This window comes from Procambarus clarkii, chromosome 71 (assembly GCF_040958095.1).
Source record: "Procambarus clarkii isolate CNS0578487 chromosome 71, FALCON_Pclarkii_2.0, whole genome shotgun sequence".
Taxonomy (NCBI): Eukaryota; Metazoa; Arthropoda; class Malacostraca; order Decapoda; family Cambaridae; genus Procambarus; species Procambarus clarkii.
The window spans coordinates 16,334,524-16,350,036 of NC_091220.1; the positions used below are offsets into that span (position 1 = coordinate 16,334,524).

At 38.3% G+C, this 15,513-nt stretch overlaps 1 protein-coding gene across 7 annotated transcripts in view; it reads right to left on the bottom strand.

Annotated features, from left to right (window-relative positions):
* Nucleotides 1-2,717: 2,717 nt before the first annotated feature.
* Nucleotides 2,718-15,513, bottom strand: part of LOC123745607 (sodium-independent sulfate anion transporter) — a 47,310-nt gene continuing 34,514 nt past the window's right edge. For 4 of the 7 annotated variants that reach the window (XM_045726318.2, XM_069312110.1, XM_045726323.2 and 1 more), the window contains exons 9-12: nucleotides 13,976-14,222; nucleotides 13,183-13,356; nucleotides 11,933-12,083; nucleotides 2,718-3,432 (exon numbers count right to left, since the gene is read on the bottom strand). In XM_045726318.2, coding sequence (XP_045582274.2) covers nucleotides 3,278-3,432; nucleotides 11,933-12,083; nucleotides 13,183-13,356; nucleotides 13,976-14,222 — 727 coding nt within the window. In that variant the 3' untranslated portion in view covers nucleotides 2,718-3,277. Of the gene's footprint in view, nucleotides 3,433-3,599; nucleotides 4,205-6,733; nucleotides 9,159-11,932; nucleotides 12,084-13,182; nucleotides 13,357-13,975; nucleotides 14,223-15,513 lie in introns of those variants that run through there. The other 3 variants (XR_006771355.2, XM_045726322.2, XM_045726321.2) reach the window with 3 other exon arrangements.

Below are 15,513 nucleotides of genomic sequence, written 5' to 3' on the forward strand. Positions count from 1 at the left end.
TTACAAAATTATTAATGTTGTATACACATGTACACACACTCATACATACATGTATGTACGACGACTGGATCACTGTGTACAGGAGGCTGATATGGCAGCAAACGCTCTCCTGGCGACCATATATCTTGGATAAGTCGCTCCACATAATTGTCGCTTGGACCGTCGACTTCCTATGGCGTCACCTCCCTCATATTTACGTCTCATTTCGTTATGAAATTAGATTATTTCAGAGTAAAAATAGGTTTGAATATGTTCTACGTGTAGCACCAACATTATAGTAAGTAAATATACCATATTTCTTCATTACTTACGTAATGCTAGGACGATTTGTGTAGTTTTGGGCCGATTTGGGCCGATTTGGGTAATTCTATGGTCCCCTTTAAGGGCGCGGGTTTTCCCGTCAGTTATAGCCCCGCTCCTGTGCCAAGTAAGTCCACTACGGGCTCACCATAGCCCGTGCTACTTGGAACTTTTTGTTCCCAGCAGCTGAATCTCAAACAACAAAACAATCGGCCAAGTGAGTCCTTCAGGGGCGTGAGTTTACTGCTGGACGTGTTGTCGGCATTCAGGAAACTTGTTTACATTTTAGTGTACATGTTTCCCCATTATATGTTTATTTATTTATATATACAAGAGTTCATACATTCTTGTACAGCCACTAGCACGCATAGCGTTTCGGGCAGTACTGGAGGCTAAACCAAGTACCAACCACTATCCAAGTGGCTTGAAGATAGGGAAGGGGAGTTGGGTCCGTCTAATTACCACAAGCTACCACAAGCTTCACAAAGCTTCCTGGCAATACGTTAGTAATGAATAAATATGATATGTTAGGTTAGGCTGACCTAACCTGACCTGACCTAACCTAACTTAACCAAACTAAACCTAACCTAACCTAACTTAACCAAACTAAACCTAACCTAACCAATACTTGGATCGTCGACTTGATTTGGCGTCACCAGCTCTTTATTTTCATTTAATTTCCTTATAAAAAGATACTTTTTCAGATTAAAATTGTTTTTTCGTGTTGTACATTCAGCACCAACATTATAATGAGTAAATATATCATATTTATTCATTACTAACGTATTGCCAGGAAGCTTTGTGAAGCTTGTGTAGCTTGTGGTAATTAAACGGACTGGGGGAAGTTTCCTTATAGTAATAGATTTGCTGTGAGGACAGGCTTCTGTATAAGTTATGAATATAGTATCTGTTTCTGATAAAGATAATGTCTGCATACTATGCTGTTATTGTGACTTTGATTCTTATGTAATTATTGCACTGTAATTTTTGTGTAAACATTCCCAATTATAATTAAAACTTTCTCAATTATAAGTTTACAACCATTTATAATTAAAATTTTGACTACACTTACCTATCGGTAATTACAGGGAAGTGAGGTCTAGCTCTTTATGCCCTGCCTACTTGTCTTGTACCTGTTGTATTATAATATAAATTCTGACTTTTGAATTCGTTGTTGATTCTGGATGCCGGTGGTTTTCACAGCTACTTCTTTCAGTGCATTCCACTTATGGTCAACCCATACTGGGTATGAGAACTTCCCTACTTTTCTATAACACTCTTGTGCTTCCAGCCTCTGCACTATATGGCCTTTCATCCTACTTTCTCCAACTTTAAATAGCCTGTCCATGTCCACCCTGCCAATTTCCCTCAGTACCTTCTATGTTGTGATTGTTCCCCCCTTTGTTTCTTCTCCCCACAAGGGTTGTGAGGGCTAGTTCCCTTAACCAATTTTCATAGATCATATTAGATTACAGTATACCTGTATCATTATATTAAGTACATTAATAAATTGTAACTATTTATGTCACAAAAGACAAAATCTATAATATGAGAGATAATGTCTGTCTGTTTGTTGTCTGTCCATAATTGGAGGCCTGACACCTGGCCTCTTGTAGAGCCCATCTTCAGGCTAGGCTAGCATTTAAGAATGGCTGTCAATCCTCTTTGAATTTGAGGATGTCTTCCGCCCCCGCCCCTTGCCCCCCACACAAAAAAATGCATCTCCATGGCAGTACTGTAAGGGATAGGCATAATGAACTTAGTGAACAAATTCATCAATGTCAAACTGAGAAACAGGTCTGTGTTGATGAACAGTTTCCATTTCACAGGCCACTCATTGAGGAATTTCTCTTCTAAATTGGTCTCAGTTTTTATCCTTTTCTCCCTGCTATTGTAGAAAGCCAAAGAAGTCTTTATTGTCATGGTCATTCTCACCCTTGCTGCTGGTTTTCGTGCCTGAACCTGTCAGAATCTTGCCCAACAAAGATGCATCTTATCATGCAGTTTACTTCTAGCATTTCATATTAAGAAAAGGACCAAGGAATCTCTGGCATTACTTTTCAATAGACTGTCAGTCCCCATTTTGATCTTGCCTGGAAAGAAAGGACCAACTTTCACAGTCACAGTCTCCTTAATGGACCAAATTTCAGAAATTTGGTCATTTTGGAGCTCAGTCCTACTCACCTTTATACAGTACATTAAACTATTTGAATGATCAAAATGTTATTATTTTAGACTTTAAATACACAGTGCCTAGCTTCTAAAACTAAATAAGACTTCTAAAACTTCTAAAGACACTTCATGGATTTGTCATATGTAACTCTATGATCTTTAATATATTTAACTCCATGGTACCCCCAATACTTTTTTAAGAATGACCATTCAAAACTCGGGAAGCAAAGTAAAAGAACGTGAAATATAGTTTTAACATAATTTATTATTATTTAATATGATTTCACAACTCTACTTTCATAACAATGAAATGCTTATTCTTGTGTTGATCGTCACCATTATCGTAGAACATGCTCATTATCTTCATGGATAATAATTAAGATATAAATTAATCAAATATTTATTTGTATCTCTGGTTATATTACCATCTCTCAGTATCAGTAAAAAATTGGCAGGCATGTATGTACCAAAATAAAACTTTGTATAATATATATTTCTGATCATATGCTTAACTAACTTGCAGGAAATTTATCCTTTAGGAAAAATTGAACCTTCATATAGAATATAAAATACTGTACAAAACACAACAAATAAAAGCTTTATACAGTATGTGTGTATAAACATTTATTAATAACAAAATTAATATTAATAACATTTATTAATAACAAAAATTTAATATCATTATTTTTCAGCATGAAGAGCTATTGTATGTTTACTAATTTCAGGTCTTATCTATTAGCTTAAAATTTACTGTAAACAAGAGAAAATGTCTTCTTGTCACATACAGACATGAAGATAAAGATTTCTATGTTTCTCGCTCACATATAACGGGTTTAGGCAGAGTAGAGACTTCCAGCAGTGGGTTGGTCAAGTCGGGGTCTTCACCTTCAAGGCGACTCACTCCTGTGCTGCTGCGTCCAGTTGTACAAGTAATGTTAACTGCTGCAGCCGGATATGATGCTGGAAGCAAAACATTGTGAAAACATGAATATTACTGATGGTACTTCATCTGTTCGTGTGCACAAGGAAATAAATTGAGAACATTATAATCCTCAGAATTAAGTGAAAAGTTCAGGTGAATGGTCTACATACAGCTGGATATACACAACCCAGTGGATGTTACTTACATTTTTGCTTGGGGTAAGCAGACATGGTAACCCCCTGGTGTATCAGCGAAGCTTTACAGAAAACGAAGCCTGAAAACTACCAAATGACTCTGCAACCAATTCACACAGTACAAAGGATTCGCTCATACTAGCTTGAAGCTCATTAGTACTGAACGCCATACCAGGTGGCCTGGCCCTCAGCACTCGGCCAGCTTCCTAGGTCAGATCTGTTGCCGATGACACATCGTTTGCTGCTGCTCATAGCGCTTTCAGTCCATCAGATTACAACCAAACCCTGTTGCTTCAAGCAAAGTGCAAGCCATCCTTAGATGCTTGTCTTGCGGGGACCATGTACTTTATGTATTGTTCCATCTCTTCATTTAGTATAGGCTTCATGCATGTTTTAATTCTGACTTGATGTGTGTGTGTAGGGAGGGGGTTGGCTCTTGTTGCATTTTGCGCTGCATGCACTCATGGTTTTCTTCCTTGTATGCTTGCTAATGTTGCCCATGCACAGCCAGAATTCCCTTCTCTGGTGTGTTCAGGAGTTTCCTGGCTACTGAGAAGAAAAGCCTCGCCTTGGGCTGTTCAAGGATAGCCGTTTCCCTTGGCTCGTGATATCTTCCCTAAGGCAAGAGGAAAGTAGAAATCAGTACTATTGAATGTGGACAAAGTGGAAAAGTTTTTGTACTGATGTTAGAAAGAAAACTTAACTTGCTCTAACCTACCTTTCCTAGGCCTAACACATGCTATTTGAGGCCTAATATAGTATATATACTGTATATGCTATACTAGGCCTAGGATTATTTAAATTTGGTTTTTACCTTTAGTTTGGTTTTAACTTTATTTTTTTCAAACTGTGTAAAGTGAATAGTACCAAATTCTACCCAATTGTTCATTACATCTATGTACGATGATTCACACATAGTATCACAAAAAGTACTATTTAAACAGGAAGATGGGTTACAGAACCCCACTGGGACCTGGGGACCATACAGCTGCTGCATGTTCCAATTTTAGTCTCACAAAGGTCGTGAATACTTTGCAGGCGATGAGTCACAATAACGTGGCTAAAGTACAGTATGTTGACCAGACCACACACTAGAAGGTGAAGGGACGACGACGTTTCGGTCCGTCCTTGAGAATGGACAATCGACTTTTGAATGGTCCAGGACGGACCGAAACGTCGTCGTCTCTTCACCTTCTACCTTACCTTGAGGTTACCTTGAGGTGCTTCCGGGGCTTAGCGTCCCCGCGGCCCGGTCGTCGACCAGGCCTCCTGGTTGCCGGACTGATCAACCAGGCTGTTGGACGCGGCTGCTCGCAGCCTGACGTACGAGTCACAGCCTGGTTGATCAGGTATCCTTTGGAGGTGCTTATCCAGTTCTCTCTTGAACACTGTGAGGGGTCGGCCAGTTATGCCCCTTATGTGTGTGGTGTGGTCGTGAATACTTCTAGTGTGTGGTCTGGTCGTGAATACTTTCTTTAATATTTTATTTTCATGTACAGTATTTAAAAATTATTCTGAAGTTACAAAGCATAGCCTAGGCTCCTTCCACAATATTTTATGTTTTATTTAAATTTTCAGTACAGTATTTTCTTCATGACCATGTGTTTGCATGCCTCACTTTTTGAGTTAACATATGTGAAACTGTTATCCTTGAGCTGGTCAGTGTAAAAATTTCCACATCGATAATTCAAATAAGGACACTGAAAACAACTCAAAATCGAATCTGTCAAATTACCAAAACTGGTGAAATGCCCTCCATGCCACTACATACTGACTAAAAGTAGCAAATAAAGAAGGAATGAAATATTAATATTTAATTTGTGAAATCTGCAATTATTTTTATTTATATATACTGTACAAGAGTTTTACATTCTTGTAAAGCCACTAGCATGCATAGCATTTTGGGCAGGTCCTTAATCTTAATTTTCCCTGGAATACAACCTACCAAAATGTTTAACAACCAGGTACCCACTCACTGCTAGGTGAACAGAAGTGTGCAGTTAAGGATTTGAGCTTAGTCAATCCTCCCCGGCCAGAATACGAACCCAGGCCAAATCGCTCACGAGGCGTGGTGCGAGTGTGTTACCTCTGCACCACGGGGACTGCTAATAAATACACACCTACTCCATGAAACACTCAAGATACAGCTGTGGATATCTTACTAGTGTAAGGTTGTCATAGCTTAGGCAATGCTAGAGAGTGCAGAATATGCTAGAAGAGGTAGCCTTTGCTATCCTCCTCCTTTATTATACTGTATATTTTTCAACCTTTTTTGCGGGCAAGCACCTCCACACGTTGAGATGGGGAAAACAGGGTAATGATGGCAGTGAAAAGTATTAGTGAATATTAACCTGATGTTAGAAAAACAAGAAGCAATCATATTTTGTTAATTTTAGTAAATCATGATGCAGTTATTTTTTCATACTTGTTACATAATATGGTATCATTAACATTATTTAACACTTTAGTGGTCTGTTTTCTCCACGCTTTCCCGACTCTAAATGTTCAAAGTTCCCTGTGCCGTTCAATGATGTGAAATTTTTTTACAGTCATTTTACGTTTTCTAACTTATTTGTTGAGTTATACTGTAACTATAAATTGTGTTAAAATGTTCACAGAATAATTGACTAGATAATAGATACAAAACAAAATGTGTTTATAAAAGATTTTACTCCTCTCCATGCATTTCCAAAGGTAAACAGTGGGCTTGGTAGGTCTAATCGGCTATGCATAAAATGTTTACAATCATTTTACATTTTCTTTGTTATTTTTTGGGTTATACGCTGTAACTATAAATTTGGTGGCAAAATGTTCATAAATATACTTACAATAGTTCATGCATGACAAGTGATGAATATACAAATGTTTATGAATAGTAATTGGATGACTTATGTTTTAGCTTCTTCGGAACATTTACTGTCGGAGTACAGATGACGCATTTTAGCATCACTGGAAAGTAAAAGGTTTTAATACACAAGTCGTGCAAAAGCATTAAATGTTAGTAATCAGCAGCAAAATTATTTACTTGATTATGCAAGCAGAACACTAAACCCAAGTTAAAAGCTGAGCATGCACTAAGCTGTTAAGAGTGCAACACAATTAATTATGCAGATAAATTTGCAGAGGATTAGAAATAGCAAGGCAATACAATATTTAAATAATGTTTATTTAAATGATTTACAATAAATAACATTCATTAATACAATACATATTATAGCATGCACTGAAGGTAAAGTACTTAGATGTGACTAAATTGCTAAATTACTTATTTTACCTCAAAATTAATCACAAGATTCATTATATTCCATTACAACTTAACTAAAGATTTATTTGTAGTCTTGCACATATCAGGATATAAAATAAATAAATTACACCCACGGCACAACCATGTGAAGAGTCAAGTAGCTGCCCTTCCTCGCAGCCGTGTTCCGTCTTCAACAACACTAACATTACATCCCAATTTTTTCCCCATTCAGTGAATTAAATAGTAGAAATATTGAGTGAATGTTAATTATAGAACTAAAGGAGAAAACTAAACAATACTGGGCATATTCCTAACAGTCAATGAAGTTACAAAAGTTACAAAACAGTTCTTTTAAACTAGCTCCACAAAATTCTTAGTTGCTTAGCTAAATAAACTGTGGTTCAGTGCCTGAATCCATTATGTGCCTGTGTACTCTTTCCACCAACTCGCATGGGAAGGGCATGGGGCCACTACTTCCCACAGGATGGGTAGGAGATTCACCGCTGCCCATGGGATGGGCAGTGGTGAATCACTGGGCTATCCACTACCACTAGTAGCCTAACGGCTGGGAGAGGCCTGAGAGTTGATAGCTTTTGGGATTCGTGCTCCGAAGGTTCCGGGTTCGCTCCCCGGCGGAGACAGAAACAAATGGGCAGAGTTTCTTTCACCCCGATGTGCCTGTTCACCTAGCAGTAAATAGGTACCTGGGAGTTGGACAGCTGCTACAGGCTGCTTCCTGGGGATGTGTAACAAAAAGGTCTGGTCGAGGACTGGGCCATGGGGGATGTTAGGCCCCGAAATCATCTCAAGATAACCTCAAGATAGAATCCACCACTGCCCACTGGATGGTATGAGATCCACAAATGCCTACAGGATGGGTACTGGGTTCACCACTGCCCACAGGATGGGTATAGGGTGCATAACAAATGACTGAACTAAAATTATTGAGTCATGCTAAAAAAAAAGTCTTCAGAGTTACTCAAGAATTGCATTACTTTAGAGCAATCTACAATAAATCGTATTTATACACGTCAAAGGCTTGGATATTAAGTTCATTATAAATTCTTTTCATAGGGGCTACCCTGTGTCAGTAATGTCCCTAGTCTGCCCACACTCGCATTGCAGAACATCTTGGCTTCGTTTATCATAGTTGAACTGTGATGTGGAAATACTTTAATGTTTCATCTGAGACAATAAAACATCTTTACATTTATAAATAATGCACATCATAATGCTACAAGGTTGATATGTACATTGGTAACATTAGTATACTTAATAGATCATCATAGCATTCAATATTTCAGACAACACTTTAGGCCAAGCACTCTTTTTAGATGCATTTTAACGCATGACGGTTGTGTGAAAAGTCTAAGAACCTAAAGGTCTGCTAAGATCATAGTACTGAACATCTTGGCCATTATGAAAAGAATCAAGAAATTTCTTAAAATTTAAAATATCTTTGATCACTTTACAGTAAACATAATTATGTTGTTTACAGAATTGTTTGTCTTTTAGATGTTAACTTCTTATAGTCATATGTTATTGTTCTTGATGTCTGCTTCTACTCTTTCTTCTACTGCTCTACTTGGCCAACCTTATATGACAGGCTTCATGGTATTTCATCTTTTTTTACACAGGATGGTACAGGTGTAGAGAATTTCTGACATGTCAGCAGGCTTAGTACTTTCCCTTGCTGCAGGTCATGTTAAGTCTTACCTTAGCTGGTGGTGTGAACACGTGTACCACCACTGCACCGCATTGTGTGTCCTTACGTTATCCAACTTCATTGCTATTACAAACGTTAAATTATTTTATACAAGCTCAAATAATGAATAATACCTGTCTTAACTTGGTTTAAATTTTAGAAATGTATTGTACATTTTTGCATTATAACACTAAAGAAATACTAGGTGGTTAATGTAGAAGCAGCTTTAACTTTTTCTGTTTTAGGAAAGATTTCATGCACAATGCTACTGATCATTCTTAACACCCAGAAAATCAGAGTGACAGATGGTAAACGAGTAATGGTTAAATTTTCAGAGTATTTTACGCAAACAAAATTGACTTGCCCATTAGCCCTCCATTATGCAGAGACAAACACTAACATACTGGAATCCATGCTGCACCTGGCAAATCATGAGTATTCTTATACCCGATGATAATAAAACACTTTCTTAACAAGATATTAAAAATACTGGTAAATAAGATACTGTTTATGCAGGCTTAACGGAATAATTCATGCTGTTTTCCAAGGAAGTATCGATGATGCAGATGTGAGTATCATGGTGGCTAGCATTACCATTCACAACAGGATCCATCAAGTCTGCTAGGGAGTTAGTAGAGAGGAAATGTTATTTAAAGAAAGATTGGTTAAACAGATTCCACTCATTCACTTCTTGTCTGCAATAAGCAAGGTGTTACAGTGGACAAAAGTAAATCCACTATTTAATGCAAAATTTATTCGTTTCCAAGAACAAAGAAATGTTAAACAAATACTCTTTTTTAAACAATGAAGACTATTGGTAATTACTGAAATTTAGGGGTAAACTTCTGTATATGGCCATACATCAACCTGATGTCTCAGAGTAACACAAACCAATGAAAGCACTACAACTTTGGTTGGTTGACCAGAAAATCAAACCGATCCAACATGCACATCACTATACAGTATCTCTGACCAGCAGATAAAACTAATGACTGTGGGCCGACACCATTGAGGCAACCCAATAGCTGAATCCCAAGAGTTGGAGCTCCTGAAGAACCACTCTGGTAAACCTGATAAATGATCAAGAAGACAGAAAACTGCAGGAGGTATGACCGACCTGAAACTCCCGCTAATCCTCAAGCCTAGTATGAATATGCCAATACATGTCCTTAGGACACAGGCAAATGAGCCAAGGCTAGCGCAGAAGTATCTGAAAACCCGTGATTATGATAGTCGTCCAGACTGAAGGATATCAGATGTGCACATTGGCCCTAACAAGTCAAAATTCATGTGAGGTTTGAGTGTCTTTCACCACGGAAACTCCAGGAAGAGATCTGCAAAGCCTTCGTCCTGCAGGGGCCTGTATTTGTGTTTTAAGTTAGCTTCACACATGTGTTTTTATACATGCCTCGCCATTCAGTGAATCTTGACTCATTTGTTCGCCTTGAGCTGCTTGTGTTTAGGGGGTTAGTTTTTCCTAGGCAATTGCTGGCATTGCTTCTGTCTAGCCATGGTTCATTTCCTGATGGGATTTGGGTGTCTGTTCCTTTGGGACTGCTTCCTCTTGACGGGTCCATTTGTGAGTAGTGTATAGCTCTTTTGACTCCTCTGTGAGGATCTGAGGTTGAGGTAGATGGGGTTCTGTTTTGTCTAGGAGTGCATGAGGGTTCATATAACATAATTGTCTGTGCACCAAATGTGCCCTCTCCAGCTGTGTATTTTCATAATGGGCATCTGGCTTATTCTGCAAGCTCCTCATGCCTTGGTTCATGGGCTCTTTAGGTCGTCTCTCTGGGCCTCTGGTGAGAATTGGTCTGTCCCTCTTCCTCCCTTGGGGTTGGTACTTCCAGATCAGGATTCCTCTCCCATCTCTTGTGTCAGGTCATTGTGGGTTGTCTGGACTCGGGCATTACCTTCATTCTTATGTTTTATTGTTTAGCACTGAAAGAGCTGTTATTGCTTGTATTTACTATTTAATTCTTCTTTGGTGCAGTTTCGTAGGTTGTCTCACCCATTCTTTACCTCGAGCCTATTCATGTTCCTCCTGAGCCATCCTGGTCTTTTGACAATATTTTAGGCTTTCTCTCCTCACTTCACTTCTCAGTTTTCCCTTCAGCTCATGATGTAATTTTTAAGGTGGTGGTCTTCTTGTTTGTTCCTTGCCTTCGTCTGCCATGTGCAGGAGCTTAATGCTCTTCTACAGTGGAGGAGGTTTTGTTCGTTTGGCCCAGGTGGGCATTCTGTTCATTTGCAACCTTCTCCTTTTCTGGTGTAGAATGAGTTGGCTGGCTTCTTGAAGGTTTCCTTATTGATTGATGCTTGGTTGGTCCAGCCAGAGGGGTGTATCATTTGTTGTGTCCAGTGGCTGGTCTTCACCACTATTTGCGGGCTACCTGTTCTGCCCAGGTTATTGTGTTGCCTTGGTCACCCTGTTAAAAGGCTTGCATTTACCAGTGTCATTAAATCTAGCCAGCCTGTGGTCTTCCCTGAGGCCCAAGATGTTTGCAAGTAAGCTGCTTTGGCGACGGTCTTTTCCAACATGTCCTGGGATATTTGGGCTCAAGGATTCTGGCATCCCAGTATTATTTGTTTAATACTCCTCGTCCCAGTCAGTTGTTGCTTTGGACCATGTCTCCCGGCCTGGACACTCTCGCCTTCGTCTTTGTACTTGCTGCTTCTAATACCTGGCCTTTCCTCCAGGTTTATTGGTGGTGGGTTCCTCAGGCCCAGAACTGACCAGGGGAACTGGGTGTGGGCTGGGCTGCCTGGTGGCAGCTATCAGTACTAAGGTTCAAGCTAGTTTTGAGTGATTCTCTTCTTTCTTTTGAATTGTTTGCGGAGTTGTTTATGAGTTTTGAGGCTTCATTTTCTTTGAATACTCGGTTATTTGTAAGGCTTCTCTGATCTTCTGGAAGCTTTTTCCAGTAGCGTGGTGGATTGTTATTTGCTCCCTGCACCTATGTGAGAGGCCAATTTCTGACTCTGGTCCCCGGTAGGCATGACAGAAATCCTATGACTAATATGTATCATTAGATGGAGCAATTACCGTGAGATAGCTTCAGGAAGCCACTGGGACTAACAGAAAGAGGCATTTCATCACATTCGACACCAGGTGTTTTTCCATACTAAACTGGCAGGTTGACAATCACCTTAACCAAGCTTGAGGATCCTGACAATAATTCAGTATAAAAGTTTGAAAAAATGCAGACCACTTAATCTTTATGTATTTGTAAATAAGTTTCATACAAAAAATGAGCTTTAAGGACATGCATGTAAGACCACACATGAAGATGAACATAAAGGAAAGAATCATTATTAATAGCAGGCAAAAGTTGATGCAGTACCAATCACCAGCAAGCATACCCTGTATTAAGAAATATTAAAAAATAACATACATCTGAGAAGGCTGTGTAGTTCATCTGGTGATGTGGCAATCTTGATATCTTCATTAATGGACTGGAGTCCCTTCTTCACACTAGGTGGAACATTTGTGAAGACCAAATTTTGTTGGCGTTTCTCGAAGTCCAAACATAGACTCCCGAGTCCCTACAATACAGATTGTCTAATGCCAGTGATCAATGATAAGCTTAGTAAAGTTAAAATTAAATGGACATAAAACATGTAGATAGGCAACATTTGCCAAGATAATTAAAAATGCATGTGTACAAAATAAAGTTTTCAAAGATCCAGGATACATAAAAGGCGTCTCAAGATAAAGCACAAAAAATGTTCAAGGAGCTAAGTTACAGTTGCAACTTAGCAGCTGCAAAGCAGTTGGCCCAGATGGCGTTTCACCTTGGGTTCTGAGAGAATACCCATTTACTTCAATTGATTTTTCAGTCATCTTTTTGTACAGGAGTCTTGGCAGATACATTGTATAGATATAGACGAGTGTAGTTCCAATCTACAAAAATGGTAGCAGGGAAGACCCGCTTAATTATAGACCTGTGGTGTAGTAGAACACATAATTAAAACAAAATGGGCTAAACATCTGGAGAGAAATGATAAAATGGCACAGACAGTATGGTTTTTGTACAGGAGGATCAAGTGTAACAAAAGAGTTAAAATATACCTAGGCTAGAAACTAGAAGAAAAGTGGTGATATGACCACTGTGTACAAAATAACCAGTGCTGAATGTAAATGAAATGCCAATTTCTGGGTAAGACCCAGTGGTTCCCTGAAGCCATCTTGTTGAGATGGCTCCCAACTACTAGATCGCATTAGCTGTGCATTTAAACGGAGGTTGTCTGAGAACTGTTTGTTATTGTTTAGATAGCAGATTTTTGTTGGGTGATGATGGACTTGAAGTAATTTGCAGTAGTTGAACCCCCATGCACAGATACCGTATATAAGATAAGGATAGATTAGCAAGTAGTATAATGAGAGGAGAGCAGAGTGGGAAACATATCTGATTTTAGAGAGTATATTGAGTTTCTTTTAAACTTTTTTATTTTATGTTGTATGTGGGTAGTGAAGTTGAGTCTATGTATAGGCCAAGTAATTTTCCATCATCTTTATTACTAATGTTAACATTGACTATCTGAAGTTGAATTTTGTTTGATGATTTACTTCCAAGTAAATCATAAACATTTTTAATTCTGGTTTACAAAGTAATAATCATTACTGAATATGGCTGGCCCTTACCTTGGCTGCGGTGAAATCTATTCCAGTAAAATGACTGCAGTCCACAACCACTGTCAAACTTCCTTGGCCTGTAGTCAGACCAGCTTTACTCACTGTTGCTCTCACATATTCCACTGATGGGTAGAACAAACCATTAGTTGGCTCAACTACCACATAGGCAGGCTCATCTCCATCCTGTGGAAAAAACGTAGAACATTTATTGAAATTTATAAATACAAATATCACGTTACCAGCTTTTAAACTATAAAACAAATTTGCTAATGCAAATACAAATATATGCTCTAAATATTCTTGCAAAGCCACTAACACATATAGCATTTTTAGCACACAGATTTGGGCCTACAAACACGACAGTAAAACAGATGTAATTAAAGAGTAATTATGTCAGTTATGATGTAATACAAAAATTCAGCATTAAATGAAATGAAATGCCATTCGGCATTTCATTTCATTTGCCAGCTCCCTAAAACTAGTCTGGGAATCACCACAAAACTAAGCAAAAGTCTCACATTAAAGTTAAAATGCTAGAAAACAAGCAACTACTCTGACCAACTAGGAGGCCAGAGTAGTCCCCCCCCCCCCCCTGAATCATCACACTGCAAGGTAACTAAATCCAAGAAATTTGTAACTGACAAAAACAATATCAACAATTGTTCCTGTGGTGAGCTCGCTGCCTGAATAAACATGGCTGCTACAACCCACCAAACACGCACACAAAGGATATATACATTTTATACTTGACAACACTTCAATAATCCCATTAAGAATTATTGCAATAAGGATAAATAATAACCTGTTTCTTGATGATGTCTGTTTTAACTTTTGGTCTTGCAATACCAAAGAGAAGAATTGCCAGATTAATGCCTGCTCCAACTAGGATACCATATTCAAGCTTCCAAAACAGGCAACATAAGAATGAACCCCACAGAGTCAATTCGTCCAGGCGTCTTGCTTTCCAAACTGGGACAACAATATCGTACTCTATCATGAATATTACAGCACAGATGATGACGGCCGCAAGTGATGCCTTTGGAATGAACCTGTTAAAAATAATAGCAAACTTTACAAAATGATTGCATTAATTGTGTGTGTGAATGACCAAGCTCGCCAGAACTAACATCTTGTGCAGTGTTTAATATATTCACACAATTACGCTTTGTTAATTGAAGGTTAACCATACAATCTGTATCACAATTTGCGACCATTATTAACTCTTCTGATAATCATTTACATACATAGGAAAATAACATCAAATGCTTTCCATAGTATAGATTTGTTTGAGAAAAGCATCAAAATAATATTAAAAGAATAGATTAAAAGATATGGCAGGGAGTGTAGATAATACACTTCTCTCTAAGTTAGTCACTTTGCTGCTTCCTTAGGAAAATCCTGCTATCCTACAGTAGCCTGTTACCTCCAGCCTGGGTCAGATAATCCTTTTCATTTTGAAACTGATTCTTTTAAAGACATGCTCTCCAAGACATATATAGAAGAAGGAATACATTAGAGAATTTTCAATCCTGCCCTGAATGACTATCAGAAGGTGCACTTCTCTATATTGAAACAACACCTGCTACCTTATATCAATACAATCACCAAGAAATGTTTCGTTACTGCATTAGTGACGTCTGATTAATACCACCACCCACTATTAGATGGCAGCACTGAACATGTAAACAGCCCCAGCCAGCAATTATACCTTTCATTTCTACTTACCACCAAAGAAAAGTCAGGGACAAAAGGAGGGCTCAGAGACCCCTGAGTGACACTCAGAAAAGAGGGGATATGATCACCAAATATAAAATCATGACTGGCATTTACAAAGTTGACAAGAATTCTTAAAATCTGCAATGTCTAAAACAAGGGGCTACACACTTAAGATTAGGAAACAAAGGTGCCAAAAAGATGTACAAAAGTTATCTTTTTTTAGAAACAAAGTTGTAGACTTTGCAGTTTCAAAGCATCATATGACAAGGATTATAGGAAAGACAAGATGCCACACATAGCTCTCATACTGTTACTAAACTTAGGTAACTACACTTAAATAATTACACACCAACAGTGCTACATAGCCTTCCCGGTTTGGTGCCTTCTTTTGATAATTACCTTACCTTACACACCAACAGATGAATGTTTCAAAGGATTTCTAGGCACAAGATATAATGAAGGGAGGTTTTCTTGGCAGGTTAATGATTATTGAGGACTTGCTAAAGAATTATGAAGAAAAATAATTAAATGAAGGAAAATGAAGAAAGAAACAAGAAAATGAAGATCTCAAGAATGAGTTTTGTAATTTAAAAGGAAATATTTTCCTGCAAGGTAAGGAAATTA